Source organism: Dasypus novemcinctus, chromosome 21 (genome assembly GCF_030445035.2).
Source record: "Dasypus novemcinctus isolate mDasNov1 chromosome 21, mDasNov1.1.hap2, whole genome shotgun sequence".
In the NCBI taxonomy this organism is placed as follows: Eukaryota; Metazoa; Chordata; class Mammalia; order Cingulata; family Dasypodidae; genus Dasypus; species Dasypus novemcinctus.
The window spans coordinates 56,214,428-56,238,339 of NC_080693.1; the positions used below are offsets into that span (position 1 = coordinate 56,214,428).

Here is a 23,912-nt window from a genome sequence, read left to right on the forward strand (position 1 = left end):
TTGGGGTGATTTGTATCCCACCCATCAGATATTCTTGCATAAGATCCCAATTTGGAGTTAAGTGGGGGAAAGCAAGGCAGGACCGATCACCAGCCCTGACAGAGGCAGCTGGGCGCGGAGCCGCGGTGGCAGCGCTTCCTCCCGCAGCTGTGGCAGCAGCTCCTGTGTGGCCCAGGTCTTTGCTCCAAGGTCTTGAAGTCCTCCCTGGAGCGCCAGGTACCCCCACGGCCAGAGAAAGCATACCTTTTGCACACACTCTTGCCACCCCCAGCCCCAGCCTGGCCTCCCGTCCAATATTCAACCTGGATAGGTGCTTCTGTCAGAGTCCAAGGCCTGCCCTAAGGGGAGAGCAGGGTGCTAAGTGCACACATGGGCTGGGAAGGGAACTCGTACCTCATAGGTGGGGGCATGTGGTCCTTCAAACTGGAGACCTGGACGACACAGGAAAAGAACAAATTACACTCCCTGAGAGGATGCCAAGGCTCCGGCCCTCTCACCTACCTGCCCGAGTCCCGTGCATCCTTCGAGAGTGCCTTTGAACGTTCACCTCCTCCCAGGAGACTGGGCCGACACACTCCCTCTCCCCTGGCCTTCCTGTTAGAGGGCGTCCCGAGGTCCTTCTAAAACCCCAACTGTTCTAAACCCTCTGATTCTCATCCCCAGCTCTGGATGGAGGCTGGGAATTCATTTGGTTCCTTCTGGACATCTGCTACAGAAAGGTAGGAAGCAATGGATAAACAATCATCCAAATGCCTGAAGAGAGATTTTCATATATTTTGAATTTTGAAGCTCGTGACTTTGTGGCTGTGGTAGTTTTAAATATGTCTGCAAATTCTTTGATGCTCCTCTCCTCGGTGGGGGCTGGACTTAGTGACCTGCTTCTGGCCATTGGAATCTGGCTGAGGAATGGGGTGTCACCTCTAACACTGGGTTTTTAAATCCACCACTTCTGTCTTTGGCACTCTCTTCCTCTGGAGGAAGCCAGATGCCATGCTATGTGAGCAGGACAATAGAGAAGCCCACAGGGCGAGCCGCTAGAGCCTCCTCTACACAGACTCTAGAGAGCGCTGGCATGCACTCTCTCCAGCCCTCCCGGAGCCCTGCAGCCCTGGCTGACAACCTGACAGCCACCTCGCAGGGGATCCGCGGGGGGACCAGCCAGCTCAGCTCTCTGGGTTTCTTGATCTTGAGAAACAGTTTGAGGTAAGTTTTGTTGTCCAAGCTTCTTAATCTTGGGGTGATTTGTTATGCAACAATACATGACTAATAAATTGCTCATTTAAAAATAAACTATTTCAAATAATCCTCCACAATGGCAAACAATTTAAAAAAATGGCCACTCAAAACACTGGCAATTCATTCCAAATGTATTTATTCTGTTATATATTTTTTTTCCTTTTTTTTTTTCTTTCTGAGGTACCAGGGCTGGGTATTGAACCTAGGACCTCATGTATGGGAAGCTGGCGCTCAACTGCTTGAGCCACATCCTCTCCCTACTCTGTTCTTAAAATATGACTAGTTCACATTCTAATTCAAGCACATTCTCCCTACACAGCCATAGATAACATCATTAGTGTGCCTTCAGTGAAAGTGGTAAGAGTATTTACCCCTCAGGGTTGTTATAAATGTGAAGTCCCTTTGAAAGGAAGGATGCCAAGTGGAACCAGTGAGCCAGGCTCGCTCAGTCCTTATGCCCTGGCCCTTTGTCCCCTTTCCGGGACAGCGAAGCCACAGCTCTGCAGGAAGGTCCATCCATCAACATCCTGCATTACTTCCTATCTCAGGACACATGCTTTCATCATCACCCCATTTGAGGTGTGGGTTTGTGTGACATGGGTATCTGTCTTGCTCACTGGTGCTGGACATGGAGAAAGCACAGCTAGATCCATGTGGCGTGAGATGCCCAGGCAGCACCACCACCCTGACCCTACTGAATCCTCTCTGGGGCCCGTGGTGGGGCTATTTGCCTCAAGATGCCAAGAGCCCACAAGCAGAAGAGTTCACAGGGTCAGGTCACAGAATTCAGCACCTCTGAACTGGGGGAACATGTTTGCACCTGCAGGCTCATGCCTTCGGTCTCTCCTGATAATAGTCCCCTTGGCTATGCTATGGGGTGTGAAGCTGAACTACAGTGGTGTGTACAAGTCCATTGTGGAGGGGAATTCATCCTGCTATTCTTTCAAAATGCATTCCCTGGAGACTGACTTGTGCTTTGCCTACTCCCCTGATGCTGGGTGACTCAAAAAGCCAATTATGTACTATGATGCTTTGAGGCACATAGATTTCTGTTCTCTTCTTTTTTTTTTTTTTTTTTTTTTTTCTGTTCTCTTCTAAGTTATCTCAGAGCCCCAGGGAGACCAAAGCTACTAAGGGAGATTCCCAGTTGTGGAAACAGTGAGAACAATATTAAATGAACTAACATCAAGCTTCTTGCATGGTACTGAGGACACAGCAGGTAGTCAATGAATGCTTGTTCCCTGCTGTTTCCTCCTTTTGTTCCAGAAGAAATGCCGAAGAGGGAAGGAGAAAGCAGCCAGGGTTCTCCCATCCTGAGATGCACCTACCTGGGATGGGAACCGTGTGCAGGGGCATCACTTCCACCCCGTGGACCGGGTACCCAAAAGGGAGGTTGGGTGGAGCCAGCAGGGGCGGTGGGCGGGGCAGCCCTTCCCTGCAGGGAAACAGAAACGTTAGCAACTGCCAGGATGGTGATGCTGGTCCCCAGTTAGTTCTTAAAGAGGTCCCTGTGCACAGAGCCTTGCCCTGAGATAGGGAGAAATCAAAAGTACACGGTCTGTCTCTGTCTCCCCCTCCCACCGCCCTGAATTCTCTTCGCACTTCCTTTATTCACCTCTCCTTGCCCCCTTAAGCCTCTAATTCCACAGAGGTACTGAGGCAGTATACAACAGCACATAAAAATAAAAATCAGGACAAGTAAAAAAGAAGAAACAAAATAATCCGATCATGAGGGCCAACTTGGGTATAGAAGTTCAACACCAAAGTCACACCTGAACTTCCTGGTACCAGGGAATAGAGATTTGCAAGCAGCGCAGTGTTATTATCCAAAAGATAATAACAAAAGATTTCCTGAAGGATTTTCCTAGAGCTGAACTGAAAAATAAGTGATATCCCAAGAAACTTTATATAGGAGTGGTTGTCATCTCATTATTTTTAGAGAACATGCACTAACTCTTTTTATATGGGTCTTTTTTGGTAACAACATTTTTAGTAAAGGGCAAGCATGTAACACAATCCAGTGAGACTGACTGTGTAGAAGACTAGGGTAATATGGTTGTGGTAGTTTGATATTATTTATAAATTCCAAAAAGAGATATTGATTGTGTTTGTAAATTGATCTGTTTCTCTGGGCATGATACCCTTTGATTGTATTCAATTCAAAGGCTTTACATTTACTTGATTAAATCATTATCAGGGGGAAGTGGATTTGGCCCAACAGATAAGCATCTGCCTACCACATGGGAGGTCAGCAGTTCAAACCCCGGGCCTCCTCGACCGACCCGTGTGGAGCTGGCCCATGCGCAGTGCTGATGAGCGCAAGGAGTGCCGCGCCACAAAGGGGTGTCCCTGCGTAGGGGAGCCCCACGCGCAAGGAGTGTACCCTGCAAGGAGAGCCGCCCAGTGCGAAAGAAAGTGCACCCTGCCCAGGAATGGCGCTGCACACATGGAGAGGTGACACAACAAGATGATGTAACAAAAAGAAACACAGTGCTGCTGATAAGGATCGAAGCGGTCACAGAAGAACACACAGTGAATGGACACAGAGAGCAGACAAGGGCCGGGGGGAGGGGAATGGAAATCATCATTAGGGTTTCGATTCAGCCCTGTCATTAGTGCATGAAGGGTTGAGTCCCCGCCCCCTTGGTGGGCAATATAAAGGGGCACTTGGTCAGAACACAGAAGTGGATACACAGAGAAAAGCAGAGGGAGAGAGACAGCTCCATAGACATGGCAGAGTCCTGCGGAGGGCAACGAGCCTGATAGTTTGCAGCTGAAGAGAACAGAGCAGATGAGCCTTCTGCCAGCCTCCAGCTGAGATCGGAAGAAGCTGGGACCACGGAGCCTCAAGAGGAAGGAAGGCTGAACCCTCACAGGTGAGAAAGTACCTCTTCTGGTACCTTGAGTTGGACTCTTTAGGACCTTGTGACTGTAAGCTTCTACCTCAAATAAATACCTTTTATAAGAGCCAACAGATTCTGATACTTTGCATCAGCACCCCTTCTGGCTGACTAGTACAATGGTTGAAATGTTTGTAGCCTTCAGGTATGCAGTTTAACCAAGGGCATAATTTAGATTACCTTGAAGAGCAACTAGACTCCCAAGGTGCATATTTATGGGAATCTGAAAAAGATATTTTAAAAATAGAAAAGGACATAAAAAGGCAGTAGAAGAGAAATGCTCAGTCTCAGTATTAATCAGAAAAATGCAAACTTTAAAAAGTAATGAAATATTTTTTTCATTAAGGTTTTAAAATTTGATGATCATAAGAGCTGGTTAGGTATGTAAGGTATAACACTGACCCACTCTTCATGAATGTATAAATTAAATTGGGCCCTCTAGAGGGTAATTTGGCAGTATCTATTAAAAGTAAAAATCAGCATATCCTATTTAGCAAATCAGATGCTAGGTAAGGGGAAAAACACTTACTTGCACAAAACAACAAAGCATGCTGTTCATTTCAGCATTTTTTGCAATAATTAAAATTTTCAAACCAATACACTTCAATAAGGAAATAATTTAATAAAATGCAATGTATTCACATTCATAGCTGTATAGCTATTAAGAGGAATAAATTACATGTATCAATAGCTCTTAAAATATATATCATTAACGAAAAATGCAAATTGCAGTTTTCATTAAAAACATACATATAAAACCCCAGTAGTATATGTTTAGATGTATATCTATATATCCATAAATATGTCTGTATGAGTGTGTGTGTAACTATAAAAAAATCTCATAAGGGCAGTTTCCTCGGTTGGGTTAGCAAAGGGGTGTGTCATATAAGAAAGGGATGAGGATGGTGGGGAAGTCTTAGTATCCCAGCTGTGATCACAGATACCACAAAGTGGGCTGTGCTTAAACAATGGGAATTTATTTGCTCACGGTTTGGAAGCTATAAGAAGTACAAGGCTGAGGTATCAGCAATGCAATGCTTTCTCCCCAAAGACTGGTATTCTGGGGCTGGCTGCCGGCCATGCTGTGGGGTTCTTTGGCCTTCCCGTCACATGGCCAATGCACACTGCAACATCCTTTCCCTCCTCTTCCAGGTTCTTTTGAATTTCAGTTTCTTCCTAAGGCTTTCTCTAGGTCTGAATTTCATTCTGCTTAGAACGGACTCTGGTATTCCTGATTTAAGGTCAATCTGATTCATTCGACCACACCTTAACCAAAAAGAGCATCTTCAAAAGGTTCTATCTACAGTGGGTTGAACCCACAGGACTGGATTAAGAACATGCTTTGTTCTAGGTCTGGAGAGCATAATTCAGTCTACCACCAGGGGGCCGGTTGGGATGGACGTCCTCCCCTCCCCAGCAGTATTACTCATGTATTCGTTTAAATTGAAGTGTAACTTGGAGCTACTGCACAGGGTCAAATTGACAAATCAGACCAAATGAATCAGAGATCGTACCCAACACTGAGCTTTACTAATAGTTTCAAGGACACAGGCCATTAAGAGGCAGAGGATCCCCCAGTCATTAATCCCCACGTCGGACCTGCGCTCTTCGCACAGGGTAACAGATGTGGTCTCCAAAGGGGTTCGTGGGATTACCTCACAGTGCACGGTACGTAAGTTATGAGGCATTTCCATTTATACCCCCCGAGAGTTGGAGAGCTTATGTGATATTCTCAAGGGACACGAAGATTCTGGATTATTCACTGTATGTGATCCTTTAGCTGGAGACATCCTGCTAAGATCTTTCTAGAGATCACATCACTTACTTCTAGCAACTATCATTCCATTTCCAGAAGGGCTATTGGCAAGCACATTAGAGCAAGTCACCTGCTTTCTTTTCATTCCCTTGGGGGCAACCATCCCCCTCTCCCCCCTAAAGGGAGTGAACGGGTGGCAGACAACTGTTTTAAGTCCATTCCTCTCAGATATGCAAAAGGAAATAACTGTACAGCTCAATGAATCATTACAAATGAATATGCTCCTATAATTAGGACCCCTGAAGCTCCTTCTCCCTAAAACCAACCACTCTAATTCCTAATAACTGTTTTTAAACTTTATAAAAATGGACTCACATAGGATGTATTCTTTTTGTCTGGCTTCTTTTGCTCAATATTATGCTTGTGAAATTCATTTGTGGTGTTATGTGGAGCTCTAGCTTACATTTCTATTGTAGCATAATATTCCATTATATGACTATATCCCGATTTAGTTTTCCATGCTCCTATTGGTGGACATATGAATCATTTCCATTTCTTAACTGTTGCAAATTATGCTGCCACAAACATTCTTGCACATATACATGCATTTCAATTCCCAAAATTGTCATTTCTGTGTCACAGAGTACGTGCATCTTCAACATTAGTAGATAGAGCTAAACAGTTTTCCAAAGGGATGCACCATTTTATACTCCCACCAACAGTGTAGGAGACTTCCAGTTTCTCCAAGACTCATTAACACACAGTAGTGTCAGTCTTTTTGATTCAGGTCATTCTGGTGGATGTGTCATGATAACTCGTTTTCATTTACATTCCCCTGGTTACTAATAAAGTAGAGCACCTTGTCATATATTTATTGGTCATTTGGTAATTGTCTTTTGGTGAAGTGCCCACTCTTGTTTTGGGTTATCTCTCAGTAATTTGTAGGAATTCTTCATATTTTCTGGTTAAAAGCCCCTTTGCTGTTATGTGTGTTGCAGATACTTTTACTCACTCTATGGCTTGCATTTTTCACTCTTTAATGGTGTCTTATGATGAACAAAATTTCTTAATTTTAATGTTGATCAATTTATCAAACATTTCCTTTATGGTTAGTATTTTTTGTGTCCTGTGTGAAATAATACGTCCCTACCCTAACGTAAAAAATATTCTTTAATATTATTATCTTTTAGGAAACTTTTAAACAAAAGCCTTCACATTTAAATCAATGATCCATTTGAAATCGATTTTTGAGGTTGGGATCAAGTTTCAATTTTTACGAAGTAGGTAAAAAATTAACCCAGCACCACTTATTGAAATGTCTGTCCTTTACCCACTGCCCTACAACTGCTATAGCCAAGTGTCCATATATGCATGGGTTTCTTTCTGAACTCTGCTCTGTTCCATTGGTCTACATGTCCAGCCTGGCACCAATTCTATACTGTTGAGATTACTATAGTGTTAGGTGTCTTGCTTGCCAATATAGCAAGTTCCCTCACCTTATTCTTTGGGATTGTCCTAGGTTACTTGTGAAATTTAGGGGGATGTATACATGTATAAATAGTTCAGAAGTAAACTCTTCTGGGCTGTGGAAATATGAATATTCATTTTTCCTCACACCAAAAAGCAAAACAAAATAAAGTTGGATTTAATGTAATGGAAAAATTTTCATTATATACATATTTTTTGAGCCTACCAATTGGGAGACTCCTGGGGTCACAGTTTCCTAGAAATCCCTGCCTGCCGTAGGACCCAGAATTATCCCCGAGGGATTTTAAACTGAAGCAGCTAGCCACCGCCACCAGATGGCGCCATGCTGCAGCCAGATCACTGCAGACACTGAATGTCGGTGCCACCTCCCTCTACCGGTAAGTCCCCTAATAGAGGAGAGGAGCTTGGACACGGTGCGCGGAAGAGGTTTGCAAGGCAATATCTTGTCCACTTTCTGCACCAAGGGGTATCTGCACAGAACAGAACCAGTTGGGAATTTCTCTATGAAAGGGGGACACAACCCATGTTAAATATAGAAAACGGTGGTATGACGGAGCTGGCTTGCGAGAGCTGATTGTTGAGTTTTCAGGAATTTGGCTGGCTGTTAAACACAGCCATTCATAAAAATTAAATTATAAGAATATTAAATTATATAAACTTGAAAAATAATTTCATAAAGACAAAGGTAAGAAACATTCAAAACTCATCACTTCCAAATTATTTTATAATATTTTACAATTATGTCTGCCCTTGAGATTATTTATCTATCACATCGGTCTCGTGGAGATGTTATGTAAATGGTGAGCTACTGTACCGTAAGCTCCCTGACGCGGGTTCGCATCAGATGCACCTTTGCTTCGGACGCTGCCCTGTGCAGAGCAGGTGTTCAGTGTGTTTCATCAGCAAAAGGAGAACGATGCGAGGCACTAGTGGGAGGTGAGCATTTCCTGGCCAGCTACTTTCTCACAGGCATGAGACCTGTTATTACTGGGCTGTGATTAGTTTTGTTCATACTCGTGTTGTTAGGTCTAATCCCAAGAGAGCTGGGCATTCCCACGGGTGACGATGGCAGGAGCAGGCAAGGCCGGGGACTCCTGCAGCTCCTTGGCCTTCCCTGGGCAGAATCTGTTCCTTCTTGTAATTCCGTCTGCCCAGCTAGCTCCCTCCAGTCCAAATCGTTTTATGATCATTGCAGTCACCCACCTCCTGTCCTCTTATTCCTCTCCTGCCCCCCCCCCCACCTCACACTCTCCTCTCCCGGCTCTGCTGAGCTCCCTACCACACTCCTGCAGTTTGCACACCTGAGGCATCCCCCGGGGGAGACAACCACGCCCCCTTTCTCTCAGCAGTCCTTGCTCTACTCAGGACAGACGCAGAAGCCATCTCCCCACCTCCTTGTGGCTTTTTTGGGGTTATCTACGTAACTTTTCGTATCTCCTCTATTGTATAATCACATCGAGAACAGGGTAATAGTGATGACAGCGATCGTAAAGATTTTTCAGGACCGCTACAAACCTGACGCAGTTTTTTTAAGTCCTTTCCATATATCAATTCATCATATCCTCATAATAACTCTAGGAGTGAGGTACTATTATATCCCCATTTTACGAAAGAGGAAACTGAGGTGCAGAGAGGTGAAGCAACTTGTCCAAGTCACAGAGCTGGGGGGTGGAGGATGTGGGACCAGAAGGCAGCCATTTGCCTCCCGCCCTGCCAACTACTGAGCCTGTAGCTTCTCACACCGCTAGGTCGAGGTGGAGGCCAGAGGTTAAATCCATGCTGGAACCACCTGTGCATTCCACTGGCTGTGCCCCTTTCAACAGCCCCTTCCTTGGTGCCTCCATCTCTCTTCTGAGAAACTTCCAAATTTTGGCTAACGTCCAAAATCAAATCTGGAGGAGCCCAGGTCACCCTCTCCCCACTCTGACCACGGCTTATGCTCAATCAGCCCAGCGCTGAGGAGGTCATGACGATGTGGGGAACGGATTGCTCTGGAGCCTGCTGCCCCTCGGGGTCCCTTGGTTCCTGCCTGGCTTCCCAGGCTGGTCATCTTACCACCATGGATCCGGGGAAGCCCCAAAATCCTTCCAGTCAATTCCCTTTTGCTGTAAGCCAACCAGAATCAATTTCTGCCATTTTCAGCTAACAATCCCGGTCGGTAGACTCCAAGTGTTTAACTCGGGGCTTTGCACAAGCAGGGGGCAGCATATTCCAACAGATAAATGAATAAGATACTGGGTGTAAATGAACGCAACTCGGTGATGCCTCCGAACTCACGGAGGCGATGCAACACCGCCACGCTGATGCTTCAAGCTCTCTTCACTCCTGTTTTCATTTTTATTATGAAATTTTCTTACGAGCAAAGTTTTGTAAATCTTCATTTCTAAGGGCTGTTTCCTGAATTTTCTTTCCTTAGTTTATTCCTAGAGTTCCTCCAGGGGCCCCTGCAGGAGAGGAAGCCGGGGGGATCAGAGTGGGAAGCATCCTGGCGGCCCCTGTGGCTCTCTGCCTTGGTGCCAAGTCAGAGGTTCTGGGTCTCGGGAAGTCCTCTGCCAGTGCCCCAGGGCTGTGAGGACAGAGCGATTCGATTGCTAATTCCAGCCCTGCCTTTTCCACGCCGTGCGGCTTTAGTTAGCTGCTCTCACTTTCCTGAACTTCAGTCTCATCTATAAAATGAAGATAATTCTTAAGAAGGTTGTCATGAGGATGCAATGAGTTGCTGTAAGGAAAGCGTGTGGTACAATGCCCGGCCTGTGTGTCGGCAGAAGTGCCGTCCTTTCTCTCAGGACACAGCCCCTCGGGACTTTGGAGCCAGCCCTGGCCGCCTCGGGGCGGCGAGTCCTCGGGGTCTGAATTACCTCCTCTGAAAGTGTTCAAATTCAGCCTGTCTCCTCACTCTCACTGCTGGAAGGTCCCTCTGGCTGTAGGCATCCTGAAAATTATAGCCTCTGAGCTGTGTGGTGGCTTCACATTTGCACTGATTTTTCGGGAACAGCCTAAAATAAGCAAGAAGACTGTAAACATGCATGAGGACGGGTGATGGGCCGATGGACAGGAGCCCTGAGGTCTAGCCCTGAGGACGCCCTCTCCCACACCCGGCTATCCTGATCAGGTTGGGACCCTGGAATCCCAGAAGAGGCCCCCCCAGGGTCCCAGGGAGGGCTTGCGGGAAGGGGATGAGGGCTGCAGACCCTCCCACACTTGAATTACCCCCAGCACCTGACTTCTTTAAACCAAGGGCCCCCGTGAATGTCACAGGCATCTTTCCTACAGTTTTGGCCAAATAGACCCTCCAGCGTTTTAAAGAACTTCGCCTTTTCCCGGTTCCCACAGTGGCAGACCACTTTAGTGGTCAGCACAGACTCAGGAAGGTAGAGAACCATCTGTAAAATGGACACAGGGGGGAAGAGGAACTGTAGGAAGGGCAAGGGAGATGTCTGGACAAAGGGGCAGAGGACAGAAGAGAGGACACTCAGCATCTCACCAGATTCCGTCATAGCTAAAGAGGTTCTTCAACTGTTCCTCAGGAAGAAGCTTCAGCACATGTGCCGCCGCAACAGGCCCTGGGCGCTTCGATTTGAGGCTAACGAAATCAGCATCAAGGGACACACTTCTTAATAGAAATAAAATAATCCCTAGTCCAAAGATTAGGAGTGACCTCTTGAGGAGCCACAGATATCTAGAGCTGTTGGGAGACAAAAATAAAATAAAATAAAAGTATAAAGCAAATTACCTTAAGATCTTTTTTTTTATTAGATAACAAATGGTTTGACTATATAATATATATGGGAATAGTAACTTGAAGAAAAATGTAAGTTAAACCTGCATTTTATGCTACTTACCAAAATAAACCCCTTGATAAATAGAAGAAGTAAGTGTAGAGAATCAGGTTGCAACAAGGGGACTCACAAAACCAAAAGTAAAAGGAAGGGCAAAAATCATCCCAAGAAAATGAAAAAAAAAGCAAGGTTTGCAATATTAATATCAGCATAGTTGCAGTCAAGGCAAAAACATTAGTACTGAAAAGGGCACAGGCGTGGATGTGGCTCAAGTGTGTGAGCGCCCACCTCCCAAGTGGAAGGGCCCAGGTTTCGATCCTGGTGCCTCCAGAAGAAGACAGACAAACAACAAGCAGACACTGAGCAAAAACAGCAAGCAGACAGTGAGTAAAAACAATGAGCAGACAACAAGGGAAAAAAAAACAATGAGCAGACAACAATGCAAACAACAAACAAGAACAATGAGCAAACAGACAAAGGAGCCATGGAGGGGGACATACAAAAAAAAAGCGGCAGGAAATGAAAGGAGAAAGGATTAGAAATAAAATGGTGATCATAGATTCTGATATGTCTCTCTCAGTTCTTGAAAGAACAAGTCTCAAAAGTATGCAAAGCAGTAGAACAATTAAATAATATAATTCATATTCTGTTAAAGAGGTCTTAGAACATTTACAAAAAACTGGTCATATGTAGGATATAAAGGAAACTGTAATATAAAGTATAAATAGTTCAGATCATATATTCTGATAGTGCAATTAAAATGTAACCTAATAACAACCACCTCACCTCCCAGCTGTGCGGGGGGAGGGGAAGCGCCCAAAGAACTCTTTGAATCAAAGAAAACGTCAGAAAAAGAATATAAAGTTAATGAAAACACTATATATCAAAACTATGAAACATGCCAAAACTGTATCAAGAGGAAAACGTGTAGCTTTAAGTACATAATTCTAATTATAAAACATAAAAATTAATGAATTCAAATAAGAACCTTGAAAAAGGATAACAAAATGAATCTAAGAAACAAGAACTTAACAATGCAAGTAGAAAGCAGAAGTTAGAAAAAAAAGAAAATGGAAAGAAAGAATAATGATTAGAATGGAAATAAATGAAATAGAGAATAGAAAAAACATTGAAAGAATCAATGAAACCAAAAGTTGGTCTTTGGAAATATCAATAAAATTGACAAACAGGCTGAAAAAGAAAAAAAGAAAGAAGACATGAATAACTACAATCCAAAATGAAAGTAGGACAATAGAGTAGACAACTCTGGGGATATCTGATGGTATATGCCTGGTTTATACACTTACTTCAAGACTTTTCCTTCAGACTCACAGAGGTGGCACCTAGTAGCCTGGTTTGTATTACTTCACACTCCGCTGGCTGTGGTTGATTGTACCAAGGGTGATTGCCCAAGCCAGGCTAATCAATCAGAATTTCTCCCCTAGGAATGGGGAGAGATATTGATCAGTTTATCCTGGACCTCTAAACTGAGACGAGAGGGGAGGAGGAGAGAAGTGGGTGAACAGAAGAAGGTGAGACACAAAAAAAGAAGCATAGATAGTGAAGGAATGGCTTTCTAGAAAAATACAAAGACCTGTAGAAAAGTACAAATGACCTAAACAGACCTATTAAAGTGAAAAAACTGAGGAAGTTGTCAAAGTTCATGCTGTCCCTTTCAAAAGAATCTCAAACCCATGTTTCACAAGTAAAATAAATCCAGACTAAAGAGAAGGTTGTGGGAAGATTTTGGAGTTAAAGCTCCAGAAATCAATCCTTCTGCTAAAACAATTATGGAACTGGCAGGAACTATCTGAATAAACTATAGTGAAACTCTGGAGTCTAGTGAAATATTATACAACATTCAGGGAAGATCCAAAGGAAGAAGCTGGGAAATTGCAGGAAGTATTAGTTAATTTCACTCTCTGTGCAGTGGCTGCCGTCCGCCCCACCCCCACCCCCTGCTTCCAGTTGTGGTGCAGGCAGCTGTGGGGACCGCAGCCTGGGCTTGGGTGAAGCTTGCGGGTGCCAGAGTGGACTATAAGGTGCAAGTCCTGCAAAATCTGGCGTGGTGTGGTCTGATCCCTGATAACTCCTTTGGATCAGCTACTTCTGATCTCTGGGAGACCAGCCACTGTTCCCAATTCCCTTAGGGAGAAGCAGCAGAAGAGTCTTAAAGAGGCAGTTCATATTTGTTTTCTCCTCTTGTCATTTTCTAATCCCCACTTGTGAGAAGAAAATAGTTTGGAAAAGTCACAAATTGACAGCTCCAGCCCTCAACAACAACAACAACAAACCTAGCAATTCCAGAGGAGTGGAAGAACTAAATTTCCAGAGTTACAACAACAAAATATTCACAATGTCCTCTTCTCAACAAAAATCACAAAACACACAAAGAAACAGGACAGTATGGACCATTCACAGGGGGAAAAAGAATTTGCCAGGAACCATCCCTGAGGAGTTTATACATTGGGAATATTAGTCAAAGACTTTAAATCAACCATATTAAACATGTTCAATGAGCTAAAAGAATTCATATACAATGAACTAAAGGAAATTAGGAAAATGTCTGAACAAAAATAAGGAGATGGAAATTATGAAAAGGAACCAAATAAATTTTGGAGCTGCAAAAGACAGTAATTAAATTAAAAACAGATTCAACAACAATCTGAACAGGAAGAAAAAAGGATCAACAAACTTGTAGATAAGACAATGGAAAGTATCCAATTGAGGAGGAGAAAGAATAGAGTAGTGAAAAAAGCAAACAGATACCGAGTGACGTGTAGATTATCATCAAGCACACCAATATATGCATCATTAGCATTCCCAGATGGACAAGAGAGAGAGAAAGGGGCAGAACAAGTATTTGAAGGGAAGCAGATGTGGCTTGAGCGATTGGGCTTCCAGCTACCACACGGGAGGATCCGGGCTCCCTCCCTGGGGCCTCCTGGTAAAGGCCACTCTGCCAGCCACACAGCAAGATGACGATGCAAGAAAAAGAGAGATGAACGGGAGAGTCAAGGCAAGACGCAACAGTAACCAGGAACTGAGATGGCACAAGTGGCAGGGAACCTCTCTCCACAGCAGAGGTCCCCAGAATCAAATGCCAGTGAATCCTAGAGGAGAAAAACAAGAAGATAAAAAAAAAAGTATTTGAAGAAATAAGGGCCAAAAACTTTCCTAATCTGATGAATGACATGAATATACACATACAGGAAGCTCAACAAACTCCAGGACAGTCCCTAAGAGATCTATGCCAAGTCACATTATATCAAAATTGTCAAAACTCAAAGACAGACTTTCAGTTGACCAAGATGGTGGAGTAAGATGCTCCAGGATGTTGCCACTCCCACAGAATCTCTGAAGTCGAGTCGTCATCCTTAAAGCTTCAGAAAGCAGTTAAAAAGTTGACTTAACTGGACAAGTGCTAAATCAAGAAAAAGGGACCTGAAAAATGGTAGGCAAAGTGTGTGTTTGCCCTTGCTAGATCCTCCCTCACCCCATCCTTGGCACAGTGGGAAGCCAGCTGCACGCCTTGGTGGGTCCCTGTCCTAGAGGGAGCTGAGTTAACCCTATGTTACATTCTGGGGTGCCTACCTGTCAGTGCCAGTTTATCAGGTAGGAGCCTGAAAATATTGAACAAGGAAATCAGTCTTGGGTTTACCCTCCCAGTACTTGCCCTGCAGGCAGAAGCCCCTTGCAGTCAGCTAAAGCAGTGTAAGAAACAATTAAGTGAAAGTTGATGGAGGTGAAAGATAGCCTGCTTTAAGTCATACAATAGCGCGCACGTAAAGAGATTCAATCAGCCATCAAAAACCTCCCAAGAAAGAAAAGCCGAGACCCAGAAGATTTCGCAGGGGAATTTTACCAAACATTCCAAGAAAAATTAACACTAAGCTTGCTTAAACTCTTCTGAAAAACTGAAGAGGAGAAAATACTACCTAACCCATTCTATGAAGCCAACATCGCTCTAATACTAAGCCAGGTAAAGGCACTACAAGAAAAAAATTATAGACCAATATCCTTTATGAATATAGATGCAAAAATCCTCAACAAAATATTAGCAAACCAAATCCAACAGCAGATTAAACAAATTATACACCATGATCAAGTAGGATTTATCCCACTTGTGCAAGGGTGGTTCAACATAAGAAAATCAATAAATGTAATATGCTACATTAATAAATCAAAGAAAAAAAAAACCCACATGCTCATCTAAACAGACACATAAAAGAAACCCGACAAAATCCAGCATCCTTTTTTGATAAAAAACACTTAGGAAACTAGAAGGAAACTCCCTCGACATGATAAAGGGCATATATGAAAAGCCTACAGTTAACATCATATGCAAAGGTGAAAGTATGAAAACTTTCCCTCTAAGATCTTAAACAAGACAAGGATGCCTACTCTCCACTCTTATTCAACATTGTACTGGAAGTTTTACCCAGAGCAATTAGGTTAGGAAAAAAGATAAAGGGCATCCAAATTAAAAAGGAAGAAGTAAAATTTCCCTATTTGTAGATGACACGATCTTATACACAAAAAAACCTGAAAAATCCACAACAAAACTACTAGAGCTAATAAATTAATTCAACAAAGAGTTGGGGTACAAGATCAACATGCAAAAATCAGCAGTGTTTCTATAATCTAGTAGTAAACAATCTGAAGAGGAAAATGAGAAAAAAACATCTTCAGGACCTTATGTTAGGCAATGGTTTCTGAGACTCTACACCAAAAGAATGAGCGACAAAAGAAAAAATAGATAAATGGGACCTCATCAAAATTTAAAACTTTTGTACCAAGGAATTTATCATGAAAGTAAAAAAAAACAATCTACAGAGTGGGAGAAAATACTTGGAAATCACATATCTGATAAAAGTCCAATATCTAGATTATATTTTATGTTTTTATTTTTTTTTAAAGATTTGTTTTATTTATTTCTCGCCCCCCTCCTCCACTTCATTGTTTGCACTTGCTGTGTCTGTTCATTGTGTGCTCATCTTTCTTTTTTTCCCCCAGAGGCACTGAAAAAATGTTGAAGAGAGGCTCCTAATTTCTTGAGTCACTTCCTCTCTGCTTTATTGAGTCTCTCATTATGTCTTCTTCCTTGTGTCTCTTGTTGCATCACCTTGTTGCATCAGCTCACTGCGCCAGTCCGCTCGCTGTCTTCCTTGTCTTTTTTAGGAAGCACCAGGAACCCAGGACCTCCCATGTGGTACGCAGGAGCTCTATCAGTTGAGCCACATCTGCTTCCCCAGGACATATTTTAAAATCCTACAACTCAACAACAAAATTTTTTTGAATAGGCAAAAGACTAGAACAGACATTTCTTCAAAGAAAATATACAAATGGCCAAAAGCATTAGAAAAGATGCTCAAAATCATTAGCTGTTAGGGAAATGCAAATCAAAACCACAATGAGACATCAGCATAGTACATCAGCATATGTAAGACACCCTGGAAAAACCTCCCCAGAGATTCAGCAATTAAAAGGACAAATTCACAGAACAAAAAGAAAACAGAAAAAGATTTTTTTAAAAAAAGGGCAAATTCCATTTGCTTAAAACTCTGGGGGATGGTAGAGATTGGAGGAGAACTCCACAAATGCTGAATCAGAGAAAATGAAAAAATATCAGGTAGGAAATTTCCATCCCTGAGTGGCCAGTTCCCCTCTATTCCCTTCACTCAGTCCTGTGCTGCTTGGGAGTCACTCAGCATCCAAGCGGCCAGATCCCTCCCTGCAGACACATACTATACAGCCACTCATAGAAGTGTGCTAGAACCCCACCCAAATCCAGGCAGGTCCACAAAGAACCAGAGCAGAACACAAGCTGCTTAAGAATGTGACATACAAAGACCCCCAGGGTAAAGAAAAAGAGAGAAAGAGAGACAGGCAGACAGACTGCATAGCTGGACCACTTATATGCATAACAAACTTTTCTGGAGTGACCTGCCTTTCTGGATTGACCCTATGTGACTCCTGGGGTGGGATACCCTAATGGAAAAGAAACCAGAGGCAGAAAAGCCTCAGAGAAAGAATAAAAAAAGAGGGAGGGAGGGTGTCTTAAACTGAATTGCTGTAAGACAAGAGAAGACAAGCAGACACAGAAGAACACACAGCAAATGGACACAGAAAGCAGACAGTGAGTGCAAAACAATGGGGGGGGGGGAATAAATAAAAATAAATAAATAAATCTTTTAAAAAAAAGAAGATCCCCAGAGAAGGAACAGAGGAGAGGAAGCTTTCTCCTGAAGGTGAAACAATTGCACAAAAAGTATAATCCTAAAGACTGTACCACATATCCAGGCTAAGAATCTGATGAAGAAGAAATGAAAAAATTGGATTAAACACAGGCAATTCTAAAGGTCTAGAATAAGATGAGCCTTAACACAAAGTCAATCAACAAGGAAAGAGAGAGAAACTGACCTTCAGAGTTAATGCATCAAAATAATCAAATGCCAAAAGAGCAGCAAAAAGTTACAAGTCATACTAAGAAATGGGAAGATATGGCTCAGTCAGGGGAACAAATTAAAACTTAAGAGGAGATGCAGAGGAGAATCAAAAAAGTTCAAACAAATCTTCAAGGAGATGAAGGAAAATAAATATGGCTAAAGAAATAAAGGATATTAAGAAGACAATGTGGGGAGTGGACGTGACTCAACTGATAGAGCGTCCATCTACCATATGGAGGGTTCAGGGTTCAATCCCCAGGAACTCCTGACCCGTGTGGTAAGCTGGCCCACGCGCAGTGCTGCTGCCGCACACAAGGAGTGCCATGCCATGCAGGGGCGTCCCCACATACAGGTGTCCCACGTACAAGGAGTTTGTCCCACATGGAGAGCTGCCCCATGTGAAAAAAGTGCAGCCCCCCCTAGAGTGGCACCCACAAACACAGAGAGCTGATGCAGCAGATGACGCAAAAAAAAAAAAAAAGGTGCAGTTTCCCAGTGCTGCAGGATAATGCAAGCGGATATAGAAGAACACACAGTGAATGGACACAGAGAGCAGACAATGGTGGGGGGGGGGAGAGGAATAAATTTTAAAGATGATAAGTGAGCATAAAGAAAAATTTGAAAGTACCTCAGATTTCAATAAGGTTAAAAACATTGAAATTATGCAAAACACTTTCTCTGATCATAATTGAATAATGTTGGAAATTAACAAGTGGGAAAAGGGGAAATTCTGACAAATTTTAACCAGACTGACAGAGAAAGAGAGAGGACACAAATAACTAAAATCAAGAATGAAAGAGGGAACAATACTACAGACCCCACAGAAATAAAAAGAATTATAAGAGGGTAATATGAACTATTATATACCAACAAATTAGAACACCTATGTGAAATGGACAAATTCCTAGAAATTTACAATTTACGTAATATGATGCAAGGAGAAATAGAAAATCTCAACAGACCTATAACAAATATTAATTCCAAATGGATCAATGACCTAAACATAAGTCTTAACTATAAAACTCTTACAAGAAAACATAGGGAAATATCTTCATGACCTTGTAGTAGGCAACAGTTCTTACATCTTACACCAATTAAAAAAAGCACGAGCAACAAAAGAAAAAAATAGATAAAAAGGACTTCATAAAAATGCAAAACATTTGTGCATCAAATGGCATTATCAAGAAAGTAAAAAGGCAACCTATTAAATAGGAGAAAATATTTGTTAACCATAAAACTGATTTAATATCCAGAATATATAAAGAACTCCTACCACTCAACATCAAAATGACAAATAATCCAATTTAAAAATGGGCCAAGGATTTGAACAGATATTTCTCCAAAGAAAATATACAAATGGCTGGTAAGTATATGAAAAGACACTCAACATCATTAGCCATTAAAGAATTACCACTTCACACCTGTTACTTAAAAGACTGAAGGGCAGCAGATGTGGCTCAAGAGATTGAGCTCCTGCCTACCACTCGGGAGGTCCCTGATTTGATTCCTGGTATCTCCTAAAGAAGACAGTGAGGTGGTGTGACAGGCAGGAACAGCAAGCTGACACAACAAGAGACACAAGAACTAAAAATCATAATGAGAGACACAACAAAGGCAGGGAACAGAGGCTCCCACTGCCTCCTTAAGAAGACAAGCAAGGGAAGCAGATGTGGCTCAAGCAACTGGGCTCCCATCTACCATATAGGAGGTTCAGCGTTCAATTCCCGGGGCCTCCTGGTGAAGGCAAGCTGGCCCACACAACATGCTGGCCCTTGAGGAGTGCTGACCTGCGTGGTGTGCTGGCCAACACAGGAGTGCTGGCTGCATGGAGAGTTGACACAGCAAGATGACGCAACAAAAAGAGACACAGAGGAGAGACAATGAGAGGTGCAGCAGACCAGGGAGCTGAGGTGGTGCAAGAGATTAAGCGCCTCTCTCCCACTCCAGAAGGTTCCAGGATCGGTTCCTGGTGCCACCTAAAGAGAAGACAAGCAGACACAGAGGAACACACAGCGAATGGACACAGCAAGCAGACAGTGAGCACAAAACCATGAGGGGGTCAGGGAGAAATAAATAAATCTTAAAAAAAAAATAAAAGAAGACAACAAGCAGGCGCAGCAAGCTGATGCAACATAATGAGGCAATAAGAGGCACAAGAAGTAAAGACATGAAAGACACAACAAAGAGGGGAGCAGAGGTGGCTCAAGTGATTAGGTGCCTCCCCCAACATTCGTGGTCCCGGGTTCCATTCCCAGTGCCGCCTAAAAGAAACAAGGAAGATGAACAGACACAGCAAGTGTAAACAACGAGGGGGTGGGGAGAAATAAATACATTAAATAATCTTTTTTTAAAAAATGAAAACTACAGGTGTTGGTGAGATTGCAGGGAAACAGGAACCCTTGTACATGGTTGGTGGTAATGTAAAATGGTACAGCTACTATGGAAAACAGTTTGGTGGGTTGTCAGAAAATTTAACATAGAATTACCAAATACCTGGCAATCCTGTTCCTAGGTATATACCCCCAAAGAATTGAAAACAGGGACTTGGACAGATATCTGTACACCAGTGCTCATCACAGCATTGTTCACAATAGCCAAAAGCAAGCCAGGTACTCATCAGCAGATGAATGGGTTAAAAAATGTGGTATACCCATACAATGGAATATTATTCAGCTGTGAAAAAGAAGTTATGTGCTGGTACACACTGCAACAAGGGTAAACTGAAGATTGTGTAGAGTGAAATAAGCTAGACACAAAAGAATACTGTATGATTTATCTTATATGAAATAGTCAGATAAGCAAATTCACAGAGATGGAAAACAGAATAGTGGTTACCACAGGCTGGGAGGCAGGGAAGTGGGGAGTTATTGCTTAATGCATATAGAATTTCAGTTTCGGGATGATGGAAAACTTCTGGAGATAGTGGTGATGGTTGAACAACATTGTGAAAGCAATTAATGCCGCTTAATTGTACACTTAAGAATGGTTAAAATGGCAAAATTTATATTTTCTCTATATAACCACAATAGAAGAAAAGGGGAGAAAGCATTATGTAAGTGAAAGAAGCATAGCAAAAGGCCACACATACAAGATTCAACTTATGTGAAATGTCCAAAAAGGCCAATCTATACACCAGAAGGCAGACTCATGGGTGTCTGGGGCTCGAGGCGGGCATGGGCCTTACCTATAAAGAGGAATAAGGCATCTTTCTGGGGTGATGCAAATGTTCTAAAACTGAATCTTGGTGATGGATGCTCAACTCTGTAAACTTACTAAAAATCACTGAATCACTTAATATGGTAACTTTTGTGGTATGTAAATGATACCTCGATAAAGTTGTTAGAAAATTTTAAGTGACTGAGAGCAAAATCATGGTAATCATGGTGCACTCTTTCACAGGATGATGAGGTGCTGGACTCACAAGGCGAGTGTGATTTGATCCCATTTTACAGGGAGACCGATTCCTGGGGGAAGTCACTCTCCCAGGCTGCAGAGCCAATTCAGGCTTGATCAAGGAGGGCTTGATCCATCCCAGAGTAGGCCAACCGCAGCACTGTTGACATTGGGGGTGGCTCGTTCCTAGCAGGGGGCTCCCCGACGCACTGCAGCATGTTGAGCAGCACCCCCGGCCTCCACCTGCTAGATGCCGCTAGCACCGCTCCCCACAAGGTGCAAAACCAAAAATGTCTCCAGGCATTGCCAAGCGCCCCCTGGGGGCATAATCACACGACCTGAACCCTGCTCTCTTTTCCTCATTTTGTTCGATTGAATGGTGTCCTTCCTGCCCCTTACTTGGAAAAAGGGTCTTTGCAGATGTGGGTAAGTTAAGGATCGCCAGATGAGATTATCTCTGATTATCCAGGTGGGCCCTAAATTCAACAACAAGAGTCTTCATAAGAGGAGGAGATTTGAGACATGGAGGAGACCCACGCGAAGGTGGAGGCAGAGAATGGAGCGACACCTTAGCGGTCCTAACGCATTTTTCTGTGGGATTGTCTGGCTTTTTCTTCTACATCCTTAGAAGCTTTTTATATATCTGGAATATTCTTGTGTGAGTGTGTGTGTGTGGGTGCTGTGTGTTGCAAATTTTTTTTACCCCAATGTGTAACTTTTTTTTTTCTTTTGCTTATCACATTTTTTTTGTCATGCAAAAGTTTTAAAAATTATGCAATTGACTAAAAAAAAAACTACCTAAAAAAATATAAAAAAGGGAGCCGATATGGATCGGTGGCTAAGTGTCAATTCCCATATACAAGATCCTGGGTTCAACTCCCAGCCCCAGTACCTTTAAAAAAACATGTAATTGAGTTTTTTAAATCTTTTGCCTATTGGAGAAAAACTATTCTTTATAAGCAAATGAAAACTAATAAATGTAGGAGAAATATAAAATTAGAAAAAGCACCATTTTGCAACCACCAGTGTAATGGACCATCAACAGATGCTGAAACCACTGAGTGAAAGGTTGTTCGGGAGCAGTATACTTAATTGTGCCAATGTATAGATCACTTACTATTACAAAGAGAAAAGTACGTGCCATACCCACCTCAGCCAAGGACCAAACTTCGTGTCACTAATAGAGAGACAACCTGACAAAATGTGCCTCCTGTTATGATGCAATATGAAGCTCACAAATCACTTACAAAGTCTTATTGCCAAAAGTGTTTAACCAAAATGCAATCAAAAGTAATTTCTGGGAAGCGGACTTGGCCCAGTGGTTAGGGCGTCCGTCTACCACATGGGAGGTCTGTGGTTCAAACCCTGGGTCTCCTTGACCCGTGTGCAGCTGGCCCACACGCAGTGCTGATGCGCGCAAGGAGTGCCCTGCCACGCAGGGGTGTCCCCCATGTAGGGGAGCCCCACACGCAAGGAGTGCACCCGTAAGGAGAGCCGCCCAGCACAAAAGAAAGTGCAGCCTGCCCAGGCATGGTGCCGCACACACGGAGAGCTGACTCAACAAGATGATGCGACAAAAAGAAACATAGATTCCTGTGCCGCTGACAACAACAGAAGTGGACAAAGAAGAACATGCAGCAAATAGACACAGAGAACAGACAACTGGGGTAGGGGTGGGGGTGGGGGGTGAAGGGGATAGAAACAAATAAATAAATAAATCTTTTTTAAAAAGTAATTCCTAACTTCCAATTTATAGAAAATAACGGGATAGAGAAGCAAATTGAATAAAACTATGAAGAACAATCAGACACATTAAGACGTGAGACATTCTGCAAGACAACTGGCCTGGGCTTATTTTTTTTCCAGTTTAAAAAAAAAACTTTTTATTTTGAAATAATTTCAAACTTGCAGGACAGTTGCAAAAATAACATAATACAAAACCAATGCAGAAAACTTCAATACACACCCTACCCACATACCCAGATATACCAACTTTTAACATTTTGCCACATTTGTTATATCATTTTATCTATATGTATCAATCAACTATCCCTCTATCCTACCTATTTGCCTATCTATTTTCCAAACATTTGAGAGTAGGTGCACATTGGCGTAGACTCTTAAAAAAGACAATGTTATGAAAAGAAAAAAAAACTTTGTTTTTTTTAAGAGATTTATTTTATTTATCTGCACTGCTCCCCACTGTTGTTTGCATTTGCTTGTCTGCTCTCTGTGTCCATTTGCTGTGTGCTCATATTCTCCTTAGGAGGCACCAGGAACTGAACCCCAGACCTCCCATGTGCTAGGCAGGAGCTCAATTGCTTGAGTCACATCCACTTCCCACTGCTTTTGATAGATTTAAAGGCACTAAAGAAATGTAGGAACCAAATGCAATGCATGACATTTATTGTATCACTGCTCCCTTCAAAAAGTTATAAAAGCCATTTTGGAGAAAATTGTGAGTCAATTGTCTCATAATAGTGACAATTAGAGAGTCACTAAATTTTTAGATGAGACAATTATATTGTGATTATGTAGAATAATATTACTTTTTAAAAAAAGTGTTTCTTTTTTATTTATTTGTCTCCCCTTCCCCCCACCCCCGCCATTGTCTGCATTATGTGTCCATTCACTGTGTGTTCTTCTGTGTCCACTTGTATTCTTGTCTGTGGCACTGGGAATCTGTGTCTCTTTTTGTTGCATCATCTTGCTGTGTCAGCTCTCTGGTATGCAGTGCCACTCCTGCAGGCTGCGCTTTTTTCACGCAAGGTGGCTCCTTACAGGGCGCACTCCTTGTGCATGGGGCTCCCCTACATGGGGGACACCCCTGCATGGCACAGCACTCCTTGCGCGCATCAGCACTGTGCATGGGCCAGCTCACCACATGGGTCAGGAGGCCCTGGGCCTCTCA

At 42.9% G+C, this 23,912-nt stretch overlaps 1 protein-coding gene across 2 annotated transcripts in view; it reads right to left on the reverse strand.

Moving 5' to 3' along the window:
• Positions 1-23,912, reverse strand: part of B4GALNT2 (beta-1,4-N-acetyl-galactosaminyltransferase 2 (SID blood group)) — a 69,149-nt gene that overhangs the window by 23,806 nt on the left and 21,431 nt on the right. For both annotated transcript variants that reach the window (XM_004455384.3, XM_058284026.2), the window contains exons 2-5: positions 10,865-11,065; positions 10,239-10,376; positions 2,565-2,671; positions 394-431 (exon numbers count right to left, since the gene is read on the reverse strand). In XM_004455384.3, the coding sequence (XP_004455441.1) occupies positions 394-431; positions 2,565-2,671; positions 10,239-10,376; positions 10,865-11,065 (484 nt within the window). The remainder of the gene's footprint in view (positions 1-393; positions 432-2,564; positions 2,672-10,238; positions 10,377-10,864; positions 11,066-23,912) is intronic.